This window comes from Artemia franciscana, chromosome 9 (assembly GCF_032884065.1).
Source record: "Artemia franciscana chromosome 9, ASM3288406v1, whole genome shotgun sequence".
In the NCBI taxonomy this organism is placed as follows: domain Eukaryota; kingdom Metazoa; phylum Arthropoda; class Branchiopoda; order Anostraca; family Artemiidae; genus Artemia; species Artemia franciscana.
In genome coordinates, this window is record NC_088871.1 from 25258638 (window position 1) to 25285989 (window position 27352).

A 27352-nucleotide genomic window follows, 5' to 3' on the forward strand; every position below is an offset into this window, starting at 1 on the left:
ACTTTAAGTTTTACTATGTAGTTTATTAGTGATTTCAACTTTTGCCGGAAGACACGGGCCGTAATGTCATGTCTATGAACCGCCGATTGTCCTTGAAGTAAAAGCTGCCGAATCTCTTCCCAAGATTGATTACATGTAAATGTAATAAATAAATCTGGACGACAATAGAGACGAACATACGCAATAGCATCTTGAACATATTCATGCATATGATGGGGACTGTTGCCAGCATGTGATGAAGGTAAAATCGCTAATCTTCCAACGTTTGTGGTATTACCGTCATTTACAACTGTATCTCACAAATGAATGTATTGTTCAGAGCGGAGCTTGGTCTGATTCAGACGGATAGATAGCAAACGTTCTGATTCAAGTTTTGCATACATATCAACGATGTATTGGTGAAACAATTGACGGCATTTTAAAATAAAATTGTCTTCAACCTGCCGAATCATTAGTCTATAGGAATAATAATGCATTGTGCTGCATTTCTTATCCGTTTGTTTGTTAGTGGATGGATCTTGCAATTTATTGTTAAAGTGATAGCCATCGGCTTCATCCCAAAAAATTATAGGATATTGTAGGGCATCGTAGCATCGATGAGTTTCAGCAATTGTTACCAACTGAGCGTTTCGCTTATGAAGAATAATATCTCGAGGTAAAAACTGATCACCAACCATAACGATTGCCACTTCGTCGATAGTTGGAGCATTATATCTTCCCACATGTTGGCCAGGAGGCGTTTTGTCAGTGGAAATAACAATTTTATGCGTATCAGTAGGCATCAAATCGATGGCTGTTTTGAACAGACACACTAAATTATTATTTTCCTGCAAAAGATGTTGCAATTGGGAAACGATAGTCCTTTCAACGTCTGGAGAAATTTCGCAACGTGCATTCAATTCAGAATTTCTATCACTGATGAAGTACAGTTGTAAAAATTTATGATTCTTGCCTGAGAATGGTAGAAGGGACCCTGCTCTATGATAAATTTGCCCTTTTACTTTGAAAATAGGCATAAATTGATCTTGATTTTCGATTTGGGCACCAAACGACGTCATTTGGAAACATGAGTTATATTTTCTGATGTTTAACAAAAAAACGCTTAGATTCTGATGTAATTCCACTACGCAAAGTCTTCAATGGCTTTGGTGGTGCAGCCAGTTGAGGAAGTTTAACTTTTCCTGAGGCGCAACACATTCCCATTGTTTTACCATTAAATTTCAAGGCCTTGCAATAGGGACAAATTTTAGACATAGTCCCGATTTGAACACATCTACTCATCGACTGGGCTGTACCTGAATACCAAGCGAAAATTTTCAAGTTGCTCTTGTGATTCCTCGGCACGCTTTCTTTTGGTGATTTCTCTTTGAGACGCAAGCCTGTTTTCACGCTGTTGTTGTGATTCCTCGGTACGCTTTCTTTTCATACTCTCTCTATTAGCCTGTGATTCCTTGGCACGCTTTCTTTTCATACTTCCTCTATTAGCCGCAAGCCTGTTTTCACGCTGTTGTTGTGATTCCTCGGCACGCTTACTTTTCATACTTTCTCCATTAGCCGCATGCCTTTTGGCATAGACTCTTTGAGCAGCCTCCTCGGCTGTTGCCATTGTAGGTTCTTCTGTCATTTTAAAATCTATATTAAAAATTTTTCTCTGAAGGCCTTCTTATATACTTATAATGACGTCATATACAAAGCCTTTGCCGTCATAACAAACATGACGTGACTCGACAAACAACTTCATGACGACATAATGCTCAATCCTTATAATGACGTCAATCGACAAACATGCATGACGTCAGTCAACACACCAACAACTTATTTTTATATATATACTAGCTGTTGGGGTGGCGTTTCGCGCCACCCCAACACCTAGTTGGTGGGGGCGCTTCGCGCCCCCCTCCAAGCCCCCCCGCGCGCGTAAGTCGTTACGCGCCATATTAGTTACGCGCCGTTGTAGTTGTGTCCCTGTGTCCCACCTGTGAATATAGATAGATATATATATATATATTTTTTACTACGTAAAACTTGCGAATATACAACATTCTTGGCTGTCCCATTGTCTGTGCATATAAATAAATCGTCAGGTTTACCGACTCTTGAACATGCAACATATAATTGTCCATGGGAAAAACAATCTGTATTCAGATCTATACCTCATTATTCTAATGATTGCCCTTGAGCTTTGTTGATGGTGATTGCTAATTGAACATTCCCTGTGTCCCCGTCGTCATTTATATATCCCCCTGTGCCCTCCGGCGTCCCCGTTGTTGTTGTTTCCCTGTGTACCGATCGTCATTTGTGTCCCGGTGATTTGTAGATCGTGATTGCTAATCGAACATTCCCTGTGTCCCCTTCGTCATTTATATATCCCCCTGTGCCCCCCAGCGGCCCCGTTGTAGTTTCCCTTTGTCCCGGTCGTCATTTGTGTCCCGATGTCCCAGTCTGTAATTTATCTTTGAGTGTCGCGGTCGTCATTTATATTCCCTGTGTCCCGGTGTCCCGGTCGTCATTTGTGTTCCGGTGTCCTGGTCTTTAATTTCTCTTTGAGTGTCTTGGTCGTCATTTATATTCCCTGTGTCCCGGTCGTCATTTGTGTCCCGGTGCTTTGTTGATGGTGATTGCTAATTATATTCCCTGTGTCCCGGTGTCTCGGTCGTTATTTTTGTCCCGGTCGTCATTTGTGTTCCGGTGTCCCGGTCTGTAATTTCTCTTTGAGTTTCCTGGTCGTCATTTATATTCCCTGTGTCCCGGTCGTCATTTGTGTCCCGGTGCTTTGTTGATGGTGATTGCTAATCGAACATTCCTTGTGTCCCGGTCGCTTTCTCTTAGAGTGTCCCGGTCGTCATTTATATTCCCTATGTCCCGGTGTCCCGGTCGTCATTTGTGTCCCGATGTCCCGGTCTGTAATTTCGTCAGTCGACAAACATGACGTCAGTCGACACACAAACATGACGTCACTCGACAGACACACACACAGACAACTTATCTATATATATAAAAATAAGTTGTCTGTCTGTCAGGTGACGTCATGTTTCTGTGTCGAGTGACGTCATGAAGTTAGTTGTCGTCATTTTTGCTATGACGGTGACGTCAATGACGGTATTTAAGACATTTGTTCACGGAAAAATGTTTAATTGTAAAATGACTGAAGAACCTACAATGGCAACAGCCGAGGAAGCTGCTCAAAGAGTTTATGCCAAAAAACTTGCTGCTGATAGAGAAAGTAAGAAAAGAAAGCGTTCCGAGGAATCACAAGAACAGCAAGAAAACAGGCTTGCAGCTGATAGAGAAAGTAAGAAAAGAAAGCGTGCCGGGGAATCACAAGAACAGCAAGAAAACAGGCTTGCGGCTAAAGAACGCAAAACCGCGCAGTTAGATGAAAATCCACCTGGACAGCGAGAGTCAAAACATATCAAAACTGAAAATGATAGCGATGATGATTGGGTTTGGGATTTTGACTTGGATAAGGTCATCAATGCCTACCAGATTTAAGTTAAAAAAACAAAGGTTTGTCGATATGTACTTCATAGTGACGCTGAAAAATAAAGAAGAAAAAGAAAACTGAAAAAAGAAAAAAGGTAAAAAACTAAAAAAAAAACTAAAAAGAAAAAACACTCAAAGAGAAATTACAGACCGGGACACAAATGACGACCGAGACAGAGGGAATATAAGTGACGACCGGGAACCTCAAAGAGAAATTACAGACTGGGACACCCGGACACAAATCACGACCGGGACACAGGGAATATAAATGACGACCGGGACACAGGGACACAACTACAACGGGGACGCCGAGGGCACAGGCGGGATATATAAATGACGACCGGGACACAGGGATTGTTCGAATAGAAATTACAGACCGGGACACCGGGACACAAATGACGACCGGGACACAGGGAATATAAATGACGACCGGGACACTCAAAGAGAAATTACAAACTGGGACACCGGGACACAAATGACGACCGGGACACAGGGAATATAAATGACGACCGGGACACAGGGACACATCATTAGAATAATGAGGTATAGATCTGAATACGGATTGTTTTTCCCATGGACAATTATATGTTGCATGTTCAAGAGTCAGTAAACCTGACAATCTATTTATATGCACAGACAATGGGACAGCGAAGAATGTTGTATATTCGCATGTTTTACGTAGTTAAAAACATATATTTATATCTATCTCTATTCACAGGTGGGACACAACTACAATGGCGCGTAACGACTTACGCGCGCGGGGGGGCTTTGGGGGGCGCGAAGCGCCCCACCAACTAGGTGTTGGGGTGGCGCGAAGCGCCACCCCAACAGCTAGTTTTTATATATATAGATATAGATATTACATGCCCCCCGTGGCATAACCTAAAACCCTTGCCCCCCTGTCTCTGGGGGTTGTGTCAACCTCAAAGGCCTTGTTGTGTAATCTTTGAACTATTTTTGAACAAATGACTATCTAAAAATTTCTGTCGGATGTCTTTGGGGAAAATGTGACGTGGGGGTAAAGCTGCCCTCCGGTAAGTTTGACTCTTAAAAGGGCACTTAAACTTCCGATTTTGAATCCAGTGAGCCCCCTTCGAAGTTTGTACGACCACACTTTCCATAAACCTTATATTTCCTCGGGGCATAACTTACAAACCTTGCCCTGAGGGCTCTGGGGGGGGGGGGGGTTCTCATCCCCAAAGAGATAATTTCTAGACTTCTAAACTACGTCAAACAAAATAGCTATCTCAAGATTTTGATTGGAAGTGTTTGAGGGAATGATTTGTTTGAGGGGGGCTGGTTGCCCTCCAATCACTTTTGACTATTAGAAAGGGCACTAGCTCATTCATTTTCAACCGAATGAGCCTTTTTCGAAGTTTCTAGGACAACAAATGACCATATTAAAATTTCTATCTGATGAATTTCGGGAAAAAACTACGTGTGTGTGGTTGAGGACGGGGAATATCTGCCCTCTCATCACTTTGACCCTTAAAAAGAGAACTAATACTTCTGATAACCAATCCAATGAGGATTGGTTGATTAGACTAGGTAAGCCCCCCGCCTGAAATTCAGTTTTGAAATAAAAAATATCTCCTGGTATCCCCTTGAAAAATTACTCTTATCCCTTCCCCAAACAAAAATTCTAACTAAATTGCATTGTTTCCGTTGACCGTATTTTCCGAGAAACGCGGCAAATCACGGGATTTGGCGTGTTATCTTTCTATCAGTTCAAGATCTTCGATAATATCTATCTTTAATGGGCTTCGAAAATGATCCAAGTTCTATACATCCTTCAGCCCCAATTGTTACATGAAGTCTTATCATAATTTTCAATAAAATTTGGAACTCTCTGCCAGAAATTTACGATCTATCCATTTTTACTTTGAAGGGAAACTTCAAACCTGTGTTTCTACTTTGTGTATAATTTAAACAACCCAAGAAAAAAATTCTTAATCGAAACTCGTACTATGAACTTTAACCTCCATTTCTCATGTCTCCTTGTTCGAGCTTTTTGAGAGGGAAGCCAATATCTCAAATAAATTTCGTCTGAATCACTCAATTCCTTGCATACCTACTCCCTTGTCCCAGTTGTGTAGTCACCAGGTCCTCTGCATTGAGTGCTCAATCAATATAGGAAGCTCAGAACAGACAACGCATTACAAGAAATACAGTCCCGTGAGCCCAAAACGATATACCGGACGGAGACAATCCAACATGTTCAACTTGAACTAGAAGCTCTGCAAAGAGAACCCAAACCGGTAAACTCAACTTAGATAATCCAACCAGTTTAACTTCAAAAGGAAACTCAGTACATGCAGCTGAACCTGTTCTACTTGTTGCAGGAGCTTAAAGTCTTCGCTTTGAGTTACAATCCTTCACAATCAAACTTTTAAAGCTATCTAAATTTGTTAGTTAGTTTTCAGTTAGTTTATTATATCCATAGGCCACTCAATGCCTTTTATTTCTACATGTATTATTTTACGAATGGCTGGTATTCCTGCTACCTGCACGTAGGAGAGGGATCCAGCCCTTTCTGATTGATTCAAAGGACTGACTACCCTCCCCCTCCCAAAAAAGAGGAAGAAAAATGTGCTTGAAAATAAACACGAATAAAATGTTTTATTTCAAGGTAAATAATCTATTCTTCTTTTTTTTTTAATATTAAACGTGGCTTGGAAACATTAGCATTTATTTTTGTAAGTAACGTTGGGAAATCAGATCCAAACAACTGAAACTATTATTTGAATTTCCTTTTCTTTTTTTATCGGCACTGTCTCTGAAGATCGATGCCGTTCAAAGTAAGGGTCGTGTAAGCTGTCCTAAGCACAGTGGCTGAGGGTTGGGCAGCGACCAAGATTTTTAACGTAATTGCTTCAATCATTTGCTAGTTCAATCAAAAATTTTTAGAGAGGATGGGGGCAATATTAAATTGTTCTGTGCACCACCAATCCTTGGAACGGCACTGCCTAAAATTAATTATGAAAACAAAGAACAAAGACGGAGCAATAAGGTGAAGTGCTGTTTTTGGAAGCCTCTCGATTGTTGTTGTTCACGCTACGATTAGCGACCTGGACTAAATGATGTAATTCTCTGAAATAGCACAAATGCGAGTAGATTTTGTGTTCTAATAATAACTAATTTGTTTAGAAAGGGCTACTGGGGTGAATTTTAGAGTCATTATTGCTTTGTTATCCCAGTTCAAACTGATTTGTTTTGGAAACCTTTTTCTAAAGAAAAAAGGTATCTCTTAATAAGGCTTTGGTTTTTGTTGCTTAGATGTTCGCTTAAATTCAAGTATTTAATTGCGTTGTAGTTATGCTAAAGCCAGGATTGCCTTCTATGTTGCATGTTTTGTATTGGATGTTTTAGTTGCTAGGAGATTTTCTCTTTTCAACGCTGTTTTTTTTTTTTTTTTTTTTTTTTTTTTTAACTGTTTCATTCATCATTCGAAACTTTGTCAAACCTTTTGGACAACTGTAAGTAAGGAGAAAAGTCAGCCAATTGTGACTGAAAATTGAAAAAACAGAATTTTAATAGTAATTATTAACCCGACATGAGGATTGGCTTTATATGCCGATTCTGAATAAGTAAAATTCATGAAGTTTAATGTTACCCATCAAACGTTACTGTGAAATTTCCTGTTTTCGATAAAGAGGGGAATACCCCCCAAAAAGGAAAGTGATCTTGATGAAACTCACACCGCTAGATTCAGCATATTAGAGATTTCAAGGTCCTATCTATAAAAATGTAGCATTTCACATTTTTGCCAGAGGACAGAGCGTGGATACGTTTCTTCGTTTGTTTGCCCCCCCCCTCCTCTCCTCCTTTGGGGGTGATATTACCCAACGAATGGTCATAGAAGATCTGGAGTCGGCTTATTCGAATGAAAATTAAAAGTTCTAGTGCTCCTCTCAAGTGACCAAATAGATTGTGCGACGGAAAAGTGGCGTTTTGTGCCATTTAGTAGCACCCGAAGACGATTTTGTCCCAACGAGAACCAAATTGCGACTGGTTGAAAATGTTGAGATAACCAATATATCTAAAAGTATAAAAAAAAATACATATTAAGGTTCGGATTTGCATAAAACGTATTGCCGCATGGTGGTGCATTTGTTTTTTCTGTAAGTTTTGATTTTATTTTTAAATCTGTTTACCCTTTTGCGGGTGTCAAAAAATTAATTCTTATGTTCGGCACTTCAACAAGTTCCAGCTCAGTTCTGCGTTGAGGGCGTACATCTACCTACTTATGACTGTGACCGCGACTACTTGAAACTGTGACTATTTCCAACCGTTATTGCGACAGCGGCTTTCGGGACTGAGACTACTTCCGATGTACTGCTACTAATGCAACTACTACTTCTACTTTTTCTTCTACTAGTACTACAACTATTGAAATAAATCAGAAGAGCTTGTTAGGAGTAATTACAGGTTGTCGAAATGATATAGATGGAATACGTCAAAAACGAAATAGGGTATTAAGTTGAAACGTCCAGGGAAAGATGAGGTTGATGTAAGGACAAATCAAAATACAATATGTATATCCAGACTGTCAAAACGATGTCTCTGTAATACCCCAGGAACAGCTAAGGGTATTGCGTTGGAAATTTCAGGACATGTTGTTGGGGATGTCTAACTGAATGTAAGGACACTCTGTACATGCAAGGTTGTCAAAAGGGCATATCTGCAATATCTCACGGAATGCTAGAGATGTTGGCTTGAAATTTTTAGGGCATGTTCAGGGGAATATTGCACTAATAAAAATAAAACCATGTGCTTCCAGGTGGCCGAAAGGTCGTATCTGCAATACCTCAGTAAAGGAAAAGGACCTTTAAGCAGAAAATTGCAGGAAAAGTTGTGAATAGCGTTTTACTGAAGAAAAAGACGCTACGTATCAAAGTGGTAAAAAGGACGTGACTGCAATATTTCAGGAACGGCTAATGGTATTAAGTTGAAATTTTCGGGGGATTCTGGGCGTGGGACTTTCCCAGTAAATTAAAGCTACTCTGTGCATCCATGTTGTCGAAAGGGTTTTTCTGCAATGTTTCAGGGACGACTAAGGGTAATAAGTTGACACTTTCAGTGCATGTTGGGATAAATAAGACATCACTGTGTGTTTCTGGGTTGTCAAAAAGACGTATTTGTAAAATCTCAGGATTGGATAAGGATACTAAAGTAAAACTTTTAGTGAACATCCACATTGTCAAAAGGGCACCTCTGCGGCATTTCTAGTTCCGTTCGGCTAAGGGTACATTTTAACAGCATAAGGGACCCAGCTGAAACTCGACGGGGGAATTGGATGTGGAGATCAAGAAGATTTAAATTTTGACTGGGCGACCAAGAGGAGCTTATCAGGGATAAAATGAAAGTTTGAATATAAAATGTTTGAATTGATTCATTTGTAAAATGCTCTTATTATGTTGATCTGATAAAAATTTCAGGCCGTGAAGACATCTCAATTAAAGTTTCAGAACCAAGGGAACGTTAGCTGGAAACAACTCATTGATTCTTGACATTTTTTCTTTTTCTTCTCTTTTTTACGAAAGATCAGAGCTCTTTTAAATAAATGAGCTCAAATTGCATTTATTTGGACAAACAAGCAGTCAAAAAAATATTACAAAATTTTTTTCGTAATATTCTAGAAAAAATTTATATATAGAAAAATATTCTATAATAAAATATTATATTCTATAAAATTATATTCTATAAAATATTCTATAGAAAAAATATTCTATAATAAAATTGTCGATTAATATTTCTCAATGCATATGGTTTTTTCATGATGGGGGTCAAAATGGCTTCAACCCTTTAGAACCCCTGTGGAAACCTATAGAAAGATTATGGAGATTTCCAATCCATTTTTCCCCGTACCCGTCCATCCGAAGTTCTTAGTATAATTAATTTGAAGAAATCTAAAAAAAAAAATTGGAGGCCACTTACCCCCTCCTCTGTTTTAGTCTGATTAATGAATAGTAGGTTATATTTTTTTCAAGCAATTATTAACGAGTTTCTGCTTTCTGTTTGTAAAAAAGACCTTGCTATGACGCAGAAAAAACTGAGATGATACCAAGCACCATCTTACAAATCGAGGTGACGCTGAAAGCACGTGTTGACCGAAACTTTAACCCTTCTAGGAGCCTAGTTCTTGGCAACTCTGGCTGCAGCCTAGTAAAAAGCAAACCATAGCAAAAAAGGATTTTAAAAGAAACTGGCAATTATTTACAAGGTTATACAATTTTAAAATAGTAAGCTTCATTTAGGTTAATATAAAAGGTATAATTAATATTAAAGGTAGACCAATAAAATCACCCTTATGAAAACCCTTTACCTATTAGTAAGTCCAATGTGCTACCTTTTTTCTTCTTTTTTTTTAAAATAAAAAGATTCTTTTGACAAATGAAGGCAAGGAAGGACATTATAACTTAAAATGAGTAAGTTCGACTTTTTTGTCCACATTCTTTAAGCACAACTCGTTGAATACAAGGGCATTCGGATTTGAATAAGAAATAATTTTAAAACACTCTAAAACTGTAGCCTAAAGAGCGGTGGAGGGGGTAGGGGGTTCGGTCCCCATCATATACGAAATCGTTTCTGTTCGTTTTAAGTTTCAGTGTTATTCCTTGCTTTCATTTGCAAAAACATGTTTTTTTGTTATTTAGTTTCTGGATTATTTTCAAAACATACCGTGGCCTATGCACGATATGGTAGGAGATTATGGGTGAGCAATCGAAAGGGTAGGAGATTAGAGTTTAGTAGAAAACTTTGGTATAAAAGTGCGCTTTTTGAGAGACTAGGAACACATACCCTTCCGAACCTACGCAATAACACACCACTCCTCTTCATAATAGCTAATGCGAAGTTATACATCTTTGTACATCAATTTATCATACATTAGATGAATCAACTTGGTTAAATAAAACTTTAAAAGAAGTGCCGGTACTCGGATATATGCGCCCTACCTTAATATTCAGTCTCCCTAATGTACGAAATTGTTTCTCTTCGTTTTAAGGTTTAGTGTTGTTCCTTGCTTTCATTTGCAAAAACTTGTTTTTCTTTTATTTAGTTTTTGGGTTGTTTTTCAAATCATACCACGGCCTACCCAAGATATGATAGGAGATTATGGGTGAGCAATCGAAATGACAGGAGATTAGAGTTTACTAGAAAACTTTGATATAAAAGTGCACTTTTTGAGAGACCAGGAACACATACCCTTCCGAACCTACGTAATAACGCACCAGCCCTCTTCATAATAGCTAATCCGAAGTTATACATATTTATACATTACTTTATCATACATTAAGCGAATTAACTTGGTTAGATGAAGAAGTGTCGGTATTTGTATGATATACGCCCTAACTAATGTTCTTCTAATATTTTCTCTGATGCTCAATCCTAATGAAACATACCAAAGTAAGATAAAAACATAATACTTTAAAAATAAGTTTGAACTATATTTTTGCACATTAGGGAGATGGGGGGGGGGCAAAGTGTAGCGGGTCTGCATGCCTAATGTGATAGGTACACTTATTCCACACATTATGTAGTAAGAATTGTTTTCTACTCCACACTGTCCAAATGATTAACCCCCTCCCCCTAATGTGCAAATATGTAGTCCAAATTATGTATTTTCCATCTATTCTGTCACTTCTTTTTTTCTTATCTCACGCTAAACTTAAAGAAACTAACGAAAAAAAAACAGTTCTATAATGCGTCAATGAATGAACAACTAGAACGGTAGGGCGTATATCATATAAGTACCGAGGTGTCTACCTTAACTTAACATTTATTTTATATGGACTACATGAATGTTTTGGAAAGAATGTGCCCCTGTATGGCATCATTAACTCCGAAACAGGAAAGCTGAATGTATAGTAATTTTCAAATTTTTAATCCATTGACTGTCTCAGAATTTTTAGTCAACAACAACTTTACCCTCTTTGGTCAAAATTGTATTTTAGTGCCACCAAATGGCAAAAAGGCCGCTTTGCGGCGCAACCTCTTGGGCTATTAAAAAAAAATAAAAAAAATCGTATTTTTCGATGTGTAACTTTGAACTTGGTCATTTTATTCTCTTGGAATCACCATACAAAGCCGATTACTTTGATATATGTATTTTACCAGATCTCATTCTTTTTGAGTTTTCGGCTATCATTAGCCCATGTCGCTCCGCATTTTCTTTCGTTACCATGAACTGTTCGATCACGCTTTTTTTCGTTCCCCCCCCCCAAGGGATGATTGTATAAAACAAATGCGCGCAAAATATAGGAAGAAAGCTGATCTCGACGGAAGTGGAATTATATAGTCCCGCATTTAAGTAACAAAAAGATTTTGTTTAGTAACAAATTCCACAGAAGCCATTTTTCGAAGTGCTTTTAAGCAGGTTTCATCGTTCATTATGTCAGTTAAATGGAAAAGAAAAATTGTCAAGAATACATATCATTGAGAACATATCATCGCTTTTACTGGTTATATGTCGTAGAAAAATTATCCCCCACCCCCTCTTTAGATAAAATCCTGGCTATGTCCCTAAATAGTGGTTTTAGTAACGTTAAAAGAAAGAAAGCTTTTTTTTGCATTTTTAAAGTTTTTGATTCATTTTTACCGTGAAACTCTATGCGTTTTGTAAATCCAAAAATAGATATTTATGTCGAACTTAAAATTACCTGGGAGAACAATTCGTATCAAAGAGTCTTTTTTAATTCCGAACTGTAGTTTTTTTTTTAAATACTGCTTACTACTATCAATTTATTTTTAGGGGGGGTTTCTAGAAGAGTAAGAATGTTTCACAGGTAGTAATATTGGTTTTAACCCGAATTTTGTGTTTTGAAACTCTCTGTAGGATCCTGTCAAGCTTTGTATATGTGAACTCAGGCTTCCTCCCCTTCGCTTAGGGGTGTTATAGGGAAACTTATGCTAAGATTAGAGGAATCCCTTTCCAGAAAAATGTACAAAGTTCTACTGCTGTCTTTCCCTGCTTACCTCCTTTCTGTTTTATCATGTATTTATTATTTTCTACTTAGCACACAATTGATTGGTTCAGTATATCATGCAACGAAGCAGGCTTCTAATTCCACCTACAAGTTTTACTTTTACTTCGTACTCTTAAAACGCTAGAGCCCATCATTTTACCACACCCACTGTGTTGAACTCTGGAATAATTTGTCGTTTACAGCAGCATTGTCAGGTTTCAAAGCAATTGCTTTCCGAGACCTTTTGGCCCCGCCACACCCGGCGAACAGTATGAATTTCTTGAAAATTATTAATCTGCTGCCTTTTTCAGACGGATCGAAAACTATTGAAGATCCTTGGCGAACGACCCGTTTTAACTCATGGCGGAAATGATGTCATTTTGGTTGTGAATAGTACCTGTTTGAAACTGACAACTAAAGATGGCGTTCTCATCGCTTGTCATGAAATGCCCAACATTTCGTTTGCTTCTGGTGGTGACCCAGTAAGTTTTTTCTTTTGCTTCTCTGATTTGATCACGCTTTTCCCGGAATTTCTCTTGAAAATGAAAAGATCTCTTTAGCAGACCACGTGCTTATTGCGTTTGTAAATGGGTATTTACTTCGTAGAAGCTAAGTAAGACTAACTGGGACAAAGCATAGATTGTGCTCTTGTCTTTAGAAAGCATGGAGCTCATCAGCCCTACTTATGGTAATTTTGCTCGCTTTGAGTTTGACTTGGCTATTTATTGTAATTTCTCTTTGTTTTGAGTTTCATTTAATTTGCTCATTCTTGGCTTAATGGAGCTCTTTACTTTTCTTTGAGTTACTGATTTTATGGGAAAAAAAATTTATATTAATTTCTGTTCGTTTTTTATTTACATTAGTCTTTTTCGTGGAAAAAAGAAAAATTTTAATTTTTCAGTTTTTTCCTATAAAAATCTACAATATGGTTGCTATTTGTATATTGGAGAAACTTTTCAACAATTGTTAATCCAGATACAAACAGTATTTGTTTAATTTGGTTTTATAGCTTCTGAAGTTGACCTGAAAAATAAAACTTAATATCATTCCCAAAAGATGCTATCTATGCCCTTTGACAGTCTGTATACACTTACACTCTTTTTATTTATTTAAGTTGTAGGAGCAGATGCGGTCATAGTAGTATCCCCAAAGGTTCCAGCTTAATACCATCAGTCGTTGTCGACATATTGCTAAGGTGTCTTATTGGCAACCATGGGGGTTGACATCTAAAGGCATAGTTGCTGGACCTTTCTATTATGCTGAACAAAATGGCTGTCTCAAAATTGACTGGACGTGTTTGGCAAATGAATGGGCTTGAGAGAGGGGCTGCTTCCCTTCCAATATCTTGTTACTCTTAAAAAGGGCGCCAGAACTTTTAATTTTGAATTGAATTAGCTCCTTTAAAAGTTTCAATGATATTTCTAGCTATTATAGGGTGGTGCTGCCTATGATATTGCTTATAAGACCTTTTGAAAACCTGTATGCATATATTTTTTCCTTTTAAATGTTCCCTTAAGTTTTATCTTAATACCTTTATTATCATTAGTTACATAACTGTAGTGGTAGTATTAAAAGTGTACATATAGTGCCTTCTGGCTTGTGCAAAATCTCCCACAACTTACTTTTAAAGGTATAAATTAATAATATATGTTGTTCTTCAGATATTTTTTTGTCACATTCCCAAAATTTTTGCCTTAAATTCCTTAGGCTTATTAGCAGCAGTAGAACTAATTGTAGTAGCCTAAGCTTTCGTGGCAGTAGTAGTAATAGAAGTAGTAATAATAGTAACAGCCGGAGTAGAATGAATAGAAGTAGTAGCATTAGGACGCAAATATTTTCTTTTGGTTAGTTCAACATCCCTCTTTACAAGCTCTACCAGTTTCAACTTCACACACCAAACTGTTCCTAAGATATTGCTGTTACACCTTTTTGACAACCTGCAATCATAGGGTGTCTTTTGATCCAGTTCACCTCTCCCCCTTAACATTTCTCGAAAACTTCATCTTCATGCCCTTAGTCACAGTTGTAATACTATTCACAGTAGTAGTATTGATTTTACTACTAGTAAGTTAGCTACTAGTTTCTTTCTTACTTGGGCTATTTACGAGTAATTTTTGACGAATATTAAAAAGTAAACGAAACCGGCGATACCTCTATAACGCTATCTTTATTAAATAAAAATCAAACAGTTCGTGGTGACGAACTGTAGTAAGGAGCGACCCGGCTCAATAGCAACCAAAACTCTAAAAAATGGGGTTTTGATATCAATAGCTACATCAAAAGAATCGCATTTTAATGCTGATTTTAAATATATAAGTTTAATCAAAAGTTACGAGCCTGAGAAAATTTGCCTTATTTTAAAATATAGGGGGAAACAACCCCTAAAAGTCATAGAATCTTAACGAAAATCACACCATCAGATTCAGCGTATCAGAGAACCCTATTGTAGAAGTTTCAAGCTCCTATCTACAAAAATGTGGAATTTCGTATTTTTTGCCAGAAGACAAATCACGGGTGCGTGTTTATTTGTTTGTTTGTTTTTTTTTGTTTTTTTTTCCAGGGGTCATCGTATCGACCAAGTGGTCCTAGAATGTCGCAAGAGGGCTCATACTAACGAAAATAAAAAGTTCTAGTGCCCTTTTTAAGTGACCAAAAAATTGGAGGGCACCTAGGCCCCCCTCCCGCGCTCATTTTTTCTCCAAAGTCAACAGATCAAAATTTTTAGATAGCCATTTTGTTCCGCATAGTCAAAAACCATAATAACTATGTCTTTGGGAATGACTTACTCCCCCACAGTCCCTGGGGGAGGGGCTACAAGTTACAAACTTCGGCCAGTGTTTACATATAATAATGGTTACTGGGAAGTGTACAGCGTTTTCAGGGGATTTTTTTTTTGTTTTGGGGGTAGGGTTTAGGGGAGGGAGCTATGTGGGAGGATTTTTCCTTTGAGAAATATGTCATGGGGGAACAGAAATTCAATGAAAAGGGTGCAGGATTTTCTAAAATTACTATAAAAAAAACAATGAAAAAATAAACATGGAAAAGTTTTTTTTGGAAAAACATGGAAAAACGAACTGTAGTAAGGAGCGACCCGGCTCAATAGTAACCAGAACTCTAAAAGATGGGATTCTGATACCAATAGCTACATCAAAAGAATCGCAATTTAGTGCTGATTTTAAATATATAGGTTTCATCAGGTTTAGTCTTGCCCATCAAAAGTTACGTGCCTGAGAAAATTTGTCTTATTTTAGAAAATAGGGGAAACACCCTGTAAAAGTCATAGAATCTTAACAAAAATCACACCATCAGATTCAGCGTATCAGAGAATCCTAATGCAGAAGTTTCAAGCTCCTATCTACAAAAATGTGGAATTTCGTATTTTTTGCCAGAAGGCAGATCACGGATGCGTGTTTACTTGTTTGTTTGTTTTTGGTGTGTTTTTTTCCCAGGGGTGATTGTATCGACCCAGTGATTCCAGAATGTTGCGAGAGGGCTCATTCTCACGCAAATGAAAAGTTCTAGTGCCCTTTTTAAGTGACCGAAAAAATTGAAGGGCACCTAGGCCCTCTCTCACGCTAATTATTTTCCCAAAGTCAACGGATGAAAATTCTGATAGCCATTTTATTCAGCGTAGTCGAAAAACCTTATAGCTATGTCTTTGGGGACGACTTACTCCCCTGCAGTCCACGTGGGAGGGGCTACAAGTTACAAACTTTGACCAGTGCTTACATATAGTAATGGTTATTGGGAAGTGTACAGACGTTTTAAGGGGGATTTTTTGGTTGGGAGAGGGGTTGAGAAGAGGGGGATATGTTGGGGGAACTTTCCATCGAGGAATTTGTCATGGGGGAAGAAAATATCCATGAAGGGAGCGCAGGATTTTCTAGCATTATTTAAAGTAAAAACAATGAAAAAATAAATATGAAAAAGTTTTTTTCAACTGGAAGTAAGGAGCAGCAATAAAACTTAAAATGAACAGAAATTATTACGCATATGAGGGGCTCACCTCCTCCTAATATCTCGCTCTTTACGCTAAAGTATTTTTAGTAATTTCAACTATTTATTCTACGGCTTTTGTGATTCAGGGGTCATTCTTAATGATTGGGACAAAATTCAAGCTTTAGTGTAAAGAGCGTGGTACTTACGAGGAGGTGAACCCCCTCATATATGTAATAAAAACATGAGGATACAAAAGTTCGCTACGTAAGCTAATTTATAAGCTATGTATATTTTTTACTAATAAAACATTTGTAAAAAATTAAAAGTTCTAGTTGCCTCTTTAAGTAACCAAAAAATTGGAGGGCAACTAGGCTTCCTCCCACGCCCCTTTTTCTCTCAAAATCATTCGATCAAAACTACGAGAAAACTATTTAGCCAAAAAATTCCTCTGCGGAATTTTAATTATTAGAGTTTTAATTATTCTTCTGCGGAAAGCCAGAATCAAAACATGCATTGATTCAAAAACGTTCAGGAATTAAATAAAAAAAAAATAAACAAGTTTTTTATCTCAAAGTAAGGAGCGACATTAAAACTTAAAACGAACAGAAATTACTTCGTATATGAAAAGGGCTGCTTCCTCGTCAACGTCCCGCTCTTTACGCTAAAGTTTTTTACTGTTTTAAAAAGTAGAGTTGAGAGAAAGAGCCAAACTTTAGCATAAAGAGTGGTGCGTTGATGAGGAAGCAGCCCTTTTCATATACGAAGTAATTTCTATTCACTTTAAGTTTTAATGTCGCTCCTTACTTTGAGAGAAAAAAAAATGTTTGTTTTTTTATTTAATTCATAAAAAGGGCAATAGAACATATTATTTATAATCAAATGAGCCCATTCTGGAATTTTAATGACCGCCCTTTCCGTAAAAACCTTTTATGCCCTCGGGGCATCACTTACAAAACTTATGCTGAGGGCTGTAGGGGGGGTATCCTTAAAGACATAATTTCCAGACCTTTGAACTACGCTGAACAAAATGGCTCAAAATAATATAGCATACTGGGAGGAATCATTCGATATCATTTTGATTAGAAGTGTTTTGGGAATTGGTGGGTGTGGGGGGACTTATTACCCTCCAATCACTTGTAATTAATAAAAAAAATTATCGGATGCATTAAGGGAAAATACGAGGTGTGGGGGTATCCACCTTCCGATCACTCTGAATTTTAACAAGGACGCTAGAACTTCTGATTACCAATCCAACAAGCCTCCTCCGAAGTTTATATGATCACCCTTTCTATATAAACTTTATGTGCCCCCAGGGCTTAACTTTCAACCCTTGCCCTTGGGGCTGTGGGATGGGAGTAATGTCATCCTCAAAGACATAATTTCTGGACCTTTCAACTGCGTTGAACAAAAAGGCTATCTCAAAAGTTTGATTGGATGTGTTTGGGGAATGCTGGGCTTGGGAGAGGGGTTAGTTCCCCTCCAATCGCTTTCGACTAATAAATGGGGCACTAACCCCTTGAATTTGCAATCGAATGAGCCCTTTTTGAAGTTTCTACGACAACAAATGGCCATCTCCTAATTTCTATCAGATAAATTTCGGGAAAATACGAGGTGTGTGGGAGGTACGAAGGTATTCCGATCCCTCTGAATTTTTAAAAATGCACTAGAACGTCTGATTACCAATCCAATGAGCACCTCCGGAGTTAATTCGATCACCCTTTTTATGTATACTATATGTAACCCCAGGGCATTACTTACAACCCTTGTCCCGAGGACTTGTGGGAGGGGGGTGTCATCCTCAAAGACATAATTTTCAGACCTTTCAATTAAGTTGAACTAATTGGCTATCGCAAAATTTTGATTGAATGTGTTAGGGGAAATGGTAGGCGTGGGAGGGGGACTAGCTTTTTCCAATAACTATCGACTATTGAAAGGGACACTAGTCCTTTCTATTTCCAATCGAATGAGCTCTTTTCGAAGTTTCTAAGACAACAGATGGCCATCTCAAAGTTTCTATCAGACGCATTTTGGGGAAATACAAGGTATGGGGGGATCCACCCTCCGGTCGCTCTGAATCTTAAAAAAGACACTAGAAATTCTGAGTACCATCCCTATCGTTTATACGATCACCCTTTCTATATATATATATATATATATATATATATATATATATATATATATATATATATATATATATATATATATATATATATATATATATATATATATATATATATATATATATATATATTTACCTTACTTGCCCCACAGGGGATAACTTACAAACCTTACATTGAGGTAAACCTTACATTGGGGGGGGTGGTTGTCATCCTCAAAGACGCAATTTCCAGACCTTTCAACTACGTTAAATAAAATGGCTATTTGAAAATTTTGATTAGACGTGTTTGGGGAAATGGTGTGCTTGGGAGGGGGGTTAGTTGCCCTCCAATCACGTTTGACTATTAAAAAGGCTACTCGCCCTTCCAATTTCCAATCGAATGAGACCTTTTCGAAGTTTCTACGACAAATCCTTCAATACCAAGTGCCCTGATCTTAACAAAACAAAAAATAAATAAATAATACATTGTGCCCACATCGCTCTTTACTTGGACCGCGCTATTGCGCTGCCTATAAAAAGGAAATCTAGAACTCGGAAGTTCTGTTCAAGTGAGTCTTCCATTAACGTCCTACGGCTATCGACTTAACACGATCGAACTTTTAAAAAAATGAAAAAAAAAAAATAGAGCACACGCTGGTTTTTCTTGAGGAAAATAAGAGTTTGTTTCCTTTGATTTAAATAGAGGATTCTTTTTTTTCAGATAATACGTCTGTCTTGGGGCTTTTAGCTTTACTGAAATTGATACGCAATTTTCATTAGAATTTTACTGTTTTTATTTGGGGGGGGGTGTTGGTTTTTATTTCGCCGTTTTTCAGAACATTATACATGTTTCTTTCTGTTATTTGTTTTTTTTTTAAATCCTCTGAACCTTATACACGATTTTTTATATAATCTGAATAAGCAGAAAATACATACTAGTGCGATATATACATTGTTTTTAAGCTTCAGCTCTTTAGAATTTTGCTTTCTTTGGAAGATAAATGATTTTTACGAACTATTCACCGTTAGAAAAAGTTGAACGGTGAAATTACAAACATCTTACAGTAAACAGTACTTTTATGTCATCCCAGTTCCGAATGTATTTTTTTTTTTTTTTTTTTGCAGTAAAACTCCGTAAGATGCTTGCAGGTTTGCTTTTTTTCTTCAGGTTTTTGATTCATATAGTACTTGATTTAGATGTCTGATTTATAATTGCACACTTTACGTTTTGGCGCCATAAAAATGTATAATTGCTGCCTAGCTTTGAAATTGTCATGCCCAAATAAAGAGATGTTTACATGTATTACATGTATTCAAGGGACAACATCGTAAGTTGATAAAGAAAAACAAATCATCCAGGATTTCGATTTTGTCGTGGACTGGAGTAATGGCAGCGGGAAGTTTCATTTTGGACTTGACTCCCTCCAGACTGCGGTACTACTCTGAAACTGTGACCATATTTCCTAGTATCGTTGTACGCCTAATTGTGGAGAACGCTATTTTTTCCTAGCATAAAAAAGTGGTTTTAGTAATAAAAAAGAACTAGCTAAGGACATTTTATGGATACATTTATATGCTAATGTTCTAAAGAGTAAAAAAAAGAAACACAGTAAAAACTTTTCTATCTGGGAAAAACGGAAATTTACACCCGGGGAAGGTGATTATTACATATGAAATTACCCTTTATTAGCTATAGAATATGTCATAACTACCCAAAGGCGCATCCAGTATTTATTTCAGGGAAGGGGTTGGGGTGCTATAGAATATTTCATAACTACCCATGGGGGCAGTTATCAAACTACCCTTTTTTGGGGAGAGGAGTAAAAAACAACACTTTAAAAAAATATATCAAAAATTTGTTAATATGTATTTTAGTTACGTTTTTACAAGTTGGGATATTTTTCAAGGTGGGGGACAAACCCTGAAACCCCCCTGGATACGGCCTGGATGCGACTTTGCGCTTTTATTTTTAGTCCTAAATATTTTAGTTTTTCTTACTAGTTGGTAAAAGGAAACCTTAAATAATAAGATTCAATTTTTTCTACAACGATTTACTGAAGACTACAAGAAAGAAACCGAAAGTCAGTAAATAAACTCAATGTGCAAAATGAAATTTAGCTGTCAAAATATTAAAAGAAATATATATATTTACCACTCTACCACCACATGAAGCATTGCTATAGTTTCCAGTCCTTAGAGCACTGTTTCTAACTTTTTATTACTTCACTTTCAACTTGTCAAAAATTCTTTTATTTTTTTCCAAATCGTTTCCTGCAATCTCGTCACAGTTTACTTTAGTAACATTTTACATACATAGTGTAAGTATGCTTTGGAACCTTTTTTAAATTATGAATCTAAGTAAACCTGACTAAATTTCATTTTTTCTAACCTTGATATTCGCAAAATTGTGTTTATGTATGATTTTTCTACCTAAATTACCTATCTAAAAAAATATTTTCATTTGTATTGTTAAAATGTGAATTTAACCCTCACTCGCACTAAGAACTATAAAACTTTATGTTTGTGTCTTTTTAATGCAGCTTCCAAAAGTCATAGTGTTTTATAGGTACATAAACGCTTGAATCTTAGGAGAGTGAAATATCGATAAAGGTAATAAGAATTAAAATGGAATAGGTGTGGAAATCAGGTTATGGCTAATATTAGAAAAAGCCAAGACAGATAGCAGAAAAAGCCACTATTGAAATCCCGTTGCCTGGTAAGCTATCCTTTTCTCAGCTGTTGTGAAATGTGAGAGGGGAGTTATTTTCAAAACATTTCTGAGCTCTTGCCTTATGAACCATGTACAGGATTATCTATAACGGTGAGAACTTTGCAAATAAGAAACACGTGCTTCTTTCATCTATTGGTAAAAAAAAGTGCACTCATTTTAAAAAGATATCATTATTGCTTTTAAACATTTTTGTAATTAACCGGTAAGATCTTTTTTTGCATCTCCCTTTTCGAAAATAGATCTAGAAAATGTTTATTATTCCTCGTCTCCCAAGAGACCAATTCTACAAAAGTCGAGGTCTGATGAACTTATTAATTTGGTAGTTCTAAATCTTCTATAGCAAAGATGGACAAACTACGATCTGGAAACCGCAAACTTTTGATCAAAATCTATAGTATTATAAAATACTTGCTTTAAATCTTTAGTCAATAAAATTAATGTTTTGTTGTTTTTTTAACACCTTTTTTGCTACAAGCTTTTTTATTTCACGGAGTGACCGTTAAATAATAGTTTTTATTTGTTTGTTATAATATCTCTCTCTCTCTCTCTCTCTCTCTCTCTCTCTCTCTCTCTCTCTCTCTCTCTCTCTCTCTCTCTCTCTCTCTCTCTCTCTCTCTCTCTCTCTCTCCCTCCCTCTCTCCTTCTGTCTCTCTTTCTATTTCTTTCTCTCTTTCTCTCTAATAGTGATGTTTTGGACTATACCTTTAACCCGGGACGGCTTTAGCTTCATTTTTTTAAGTTGTTATTATGAGGAATTTTTGCACTGAATATTCCCAAGGCCTTAAATATAAATAAAAAGCTATTTTTTTTAAGGAAACACTTGACTTCGTTGCTTACGTTGCTAAAGATTCCAGATATGGACGATCATGTTTCGTCCTAAAATGTGCCGAAGGATTAGCACAAGACGTCATCACAACTGTCGGACAAGCGTTTGAGTTACGTTTCAAAGAATATCTTAAACGAGCTCCTAAATGTAAACCTGAACCAGTTGAAAAGCCACCCTTGGTTGACCCCGACTATTACAATGACCTCCCAGGAAAAGTTCCACCTGAACTCACAGGGACTGCAGTGCAACCACCTATTATCACACCTAAGGTAATTATGATCGTGGTTTATGTTTATTTTCCTTTGTAAAATGTAACATGTTCTCTCAACCTGAAAATAAACTTCTATAAAATTCCGAAAATAACTTTTAAAAATCCTAAAATGTTCACTTCTATCCTTCCTAAAAGCGCTTCACTTTAATTTAAGTCCCCCCCCCCCCTTCCTAATGTGGAAATATATAACCCAAATTATGTACTTCATATGCATTTTACTATGCGTCACTCTTTTGTTTCAACTTAATATCCATAAATTGAAATCAAAGTTGACGAAATCAAGAATCAAGAATTATGTTTTTAGAACTTATACTTTTTCCTTCTGAGTTGGCCTAACTATACACTTATATCGCCAACTATTAACTAAGATATAAATAATAAATAATATAATAAATAAAATAATATAATAATATAATATATCTAATTATAATAAATAATTAGAAACGAAGAGTAGTTCAGCTAAAATATGCATATTCATAAATCAGATAATCAAACAGTTCGTGGTAACGAACTGTAGTAAGGAGCGACCCGGCTCAATAGTAACCAAAACTCTAAAAAATGGAATTTTGATACCAATAGCTACATCAAAAGAAACGCATTTTAATGCTGGTTTTAAATATATAAGTTTCATCAAGTTTAGTCTTACCCATCAAAAGTTACGAGCCTGAGAAAATTTGCGTTATTTTAGAAAATAGGGGGAAACGCCCCCTAAAAGTCATAGAATCTTAACGAAAATCACACCATCAGATTCAGCGTATCAGAGAACCCTACCGTAGAAGTTTCGAGCTCCTATCTACAAAAATGTGGAATTTTGCATTTTTTGCCAGAAGGCAGATCACGGATGCGTGTTTATTTTTTATTTTTTTTTTTTTTTTTTTTGTTTTTTTTTTTTCCCAGGGGTGATCGTATCGACCCAGTTATCCTAGAATGTTGCAAGAGGGCTCATTCTAATGGAAATGAAAAGTTCTAGTGCCCTTTTTAAGTGACCAAAAAAATTGGAGGGCACCAAGGCCCCCTCCCACGCTAATTATTTTCCCAAAGTCAACGGATCAAAATTCTGAGATAGCCATTTTATTCAGCGTAGTCGAAAAACCTTATAACTATGTCTTTGGGGACGACTTACTCCCCCACAGTCCCCGTGGGAGGGGCAACAAGTTACAAACTTTGACCTGTGCTTACATATAGTAATGGTTATTGGGAAGTATACAGGCGTTTTCAGGAGGATTTTTTTGGCTTGGGGGAGGGGTTGAGAAGAGGGGGATATGCTGGGGGAACTTTCCTTCGAGAATTTGTAATGGGAGAAGAAAATTTCCATGAAGGGAGAGCAGGATTTACTAGCATTATTTAAAAAAAAAAACAATTAAAAAATAAAAGTGAAAAAGCTTTTTCAGCTGGAAGTAAGGAACAGCAATAAAACTTAAAACAAACAGAAATTATTACCTATATGAGGGGCTCACCTCCTTCTAATACCTCGCTCTTTACGCTAAAGTATTTTCAGTAATTTCAACTACTTATTCTACGGCGTTTGTGATTCAGGGGGTCATTCTTAATGAATTAGGATAAAATTTAAGCTTTAGTGTAAAGAGCGAGGTACTGACGATGGGGCGAATCCCCTCATATATGTAATAAAAACATGAGAATACAAAAGTTCTTTACGTAAGCTAATTTATAAGTTACGTAAATGTTTTACCAATAAAAAGATTCGTAAAAAATTAAAAGTTCTAGTTGCCTTTTTAATTAACCAAAAAATCGGGGGGCAACTAGGCTTCGTCCCCCGCTCTTTTTTTCTCAAAATCATTCGATCAAAATTATGAGAAAGCCATTGAGCCAAAAAAAAAAATACGCAAATTTCGTTTTGATTATTCCTCTGTGGAGAGCCAAAATCAAAACATGCATTGATTCAAAAACGTTCAGAAATTAAATAAAAAAAACAAGTTTTTTTAACTGAAAGTAAGGAGCGACATTAAAACTTAAAACGCACAGAAATTACTTCGTATATGAAATAGGCTGCTTTCTCATCAACGCCCCGCTCTTTACGCTAAAGTTTTTTACTGTTTTAAAAAGAAGAATTGAGAGAAAGAGTCAAACTTTAGCGTAAAGAGCGGGGCGTTGATGAGGAAGCAGCCTCTTTCATATACGAAGTAATTTCTGTGCGTTTTAAGTTTTAATGTCGCTCCTTACTTTCAGTTAAAAAAACTTGTTTTTTTTATTTAATTTCTGAACGTTTTTGAATCAATTCTTACTAAGGAATGAGTTTCCGAGCTCATCTTACTTTATGTAGCTTGAAAATGTCGGTAACTTTGGAGAAAACTCATTTGTTGGAAACATACTTATTTGCGTATATTAATACTCCAAAGGTATAAAACTAACTAATAAGCCCGGCTTGCTCAGTTGGTAGAACATCATACTCCCGATCTCCAGGAATGAGTCCGACATAATTATTTTCAAATGTTCCCTTTGTATAAACGTTGAATAAGGGGAGAAAAAGATATATCGAACTATTTAGCATATGCAGATAGATAAAGGATTCGAGAGGAGAAGCAGGGGTCTTCCCGTGAACGAGTATTTTCAAAGTTCTACAGTACGGTTGTTGCAAGTCTACCCTGTTGTGTTTCACGGCTGGACGATCAAATTTGAAACTTTCAGGAATTGTTTTTTTCAACATAAAATCAATTAAGATTTTATTATCGAGGAATGGGGAATAATTTTATCTCGTCCTCACAAAAAATTATACGTCGCGTTTAGTTCTTTTTTATGTCATTCATTGGCATGTTTTACTGCTACTACCTAAATATTCTCTAAGGGTTATTAGATCGAAGCATCTTTTGACCTTTCCTCCTCTCATTAACCCGAATTGGTCTCTTTGGTTTTCGAATTGGTTTTCTTTAATTGGTCTCTTTTACTGAAAACCCTACATGCAACCCTAAATTCATCTAGTCAAGCACAACTATTTTGTAAGTGTTTGAATAAAAGCGCACAAGAATAAGTGTGTATTATTTCCTGAAATGTAATGGATAGTCCAACTGTTTATATCCACTCTTAGTATCAGTTACTGAAAAGGAATGACCTAATCTGGCAAATGTTTTTCTACGACTATCGATCTGAATAGAAAGAGGAAAGGTTAGGGGTCAGAGAAGAAAGTTTTCTAAGCAAATTGAAACTATTTTATTCGCAGAGAAAATTTTCAGTATTTTTAATAGAATTGAAAAGGGCTCTTTTGAATGGGATCCTCAATGACTCATCTCTGGAAAACTTTGTTCACTCTTTCCTCTATTTTTAAGAGAAATTTGCAGAAGGTTCAAACATCTCTCTTTGCTAAGCACTTAATCAAATGTCCTAAATAAGAGACTTCGGTTTGAATCACTTATTTTATTTTTATTCTACTTTATTTTTTTAAAGATCTTGATAACCATCCAAAAGTAAAAACTTCACATGTGCTTCTATATTTATTTGAATCGCATGATAATGAATAAGTTAATGGCATATCTCAGAAGGTACTAATCCAATTAGCTCTAGACATAACATTCGGCTAAATAAGGTATCTCATCAATTTGGATGATCATCCGAAGGAAAAAGTACAAGACACCAGAATATCAGTGGTGGGTGGGGGGCATGGAAACACATTTTAGGATAAATGTTCTTATGAGTAAGTTTATTTTTGAATACACTTAGAAAAACAAATTCTCCAATAAAAAGAGTAATTAAATTTACGCAAAATAGAACAAAATTCAGCAAATTTGAAACAGCGAGGATTTCTGGCAAAAAGATCAATAATTTGTTTAGTTTTTATGCATTATTATGCATTTAATATCAGTCCATTATGTCCAAACCCTAAAGTAAAAGAAAATCAGATTCAAAACGGAGTATGGAAAGATTTATTGTTTCCCGAGATTACAACAAATGTAGACTAATCTTCGTATAATTTCATCAGCTTTAGAAAAAGCTACCGAAAGAGTAGAGGTAGGAGTAGAGATAAAAAACGGTTTCCAATGGGATATTTTAGGCTTTGATTTCATTCCTGGAATTGTCATTTATCTTCCCTCGATCAATATTTTCTAAGATCTCAAAAGCCCCTAAAGTGGTGTTTCGCCATGATCTTCACATTTCTAAGGGCTCTTACATAAAACTAATCCTGCCAGCATAGATAACGTGTTTTGATTTTATAATGGCAATTTAAAATATACCTTTTTTCATAACAGGACAATTCTCCCCCACGAACTGAAATTACTTATATCTTCCGATATTTGAAAAAAATACGGAATAGCAAAAAAAATACTAAATTTAAACTTACAATTCAGATGTCAAATTAATCTTCTTTTTTTCGATACTCAAATCAACTGAATAAAATGAACAGGCTCAAATAAAACTATTTATCAAAAGAGAATCCTATCAAATAGTCCATAGCAAGGGGCGATTCGGGCCTTCATTCACCAAAACTAAAAACGGAATTTTGACGACAATTGACACTTCAACAGAATTGACTTTTTATGCTAATTATAAACGTAAAAAGTATATAAAAATCCTTCAGTTTATTTCTACCTAGCAAAAGCTACAAATCTGAGAAAATTTGTCTGATTTCGAATAAAGAGCTAAACACTCCCAAAAAGGAAAGTAATCTTAGCAAAAATCGCTTTATTGGATTTGTCATATTAGAGAAACCTGCCGTAGACCAAGCTGTAATCTACAAAATGTGGAATTTGGAATTTTTTTTTCTTGAAGAAAGATCGTGGCTACATGTTTTGTTGTTGTTGTTTTTTTTTTTTTCTCCCGGGATGTTCGTGTTGAATCAAGTTCTTGTCGAGGTCCTAGAAAATTGGGAGAGAGCTTATTTGAACGTAAATTAAAAGTACCTTTCTTAGTGATCATATTGTGTCATCCGAAAGTGTTGTTTTCTGCCATTTTATGACACCGTTCCACGACTATGCCCAAAAGACAACCATTTTGCAATTAATTTAAAATTCTTAGGAGCAAATCGATTAAAAAATGCCATTAAACTGTATTTTATGCTTCCCAGTTGCAGAGGAAGTAATTCATCATG

At 36.4% G+C, this 27352-nt stretch overlaps 1 protein-coding gene across 1 annotated transcript in view; it reads left to right on the plus strand.

Annotated features, from left to right (window-relative positions):
* The window catches only part of LOC136031191 (SHC-transforming protein 1-like), a 78481-nt gene that overhangs the window by 16467 nt on the left and 34662 nt on the right, over window positions 1–27352 (plus strand). The window contains exons 2-3 of the mRNA XM_065710547.1: window positions 12761–12931; window positions 22031–22312. Coding sequence (XP_065566619.1) covers window positions 12761–12931; window positions 22031–22312 — 453 coding nt within the window. The remainder of the gene's footprint in view (window positions 1–12760; window positions 12932–22030; window positions 22313–27352) is intronic.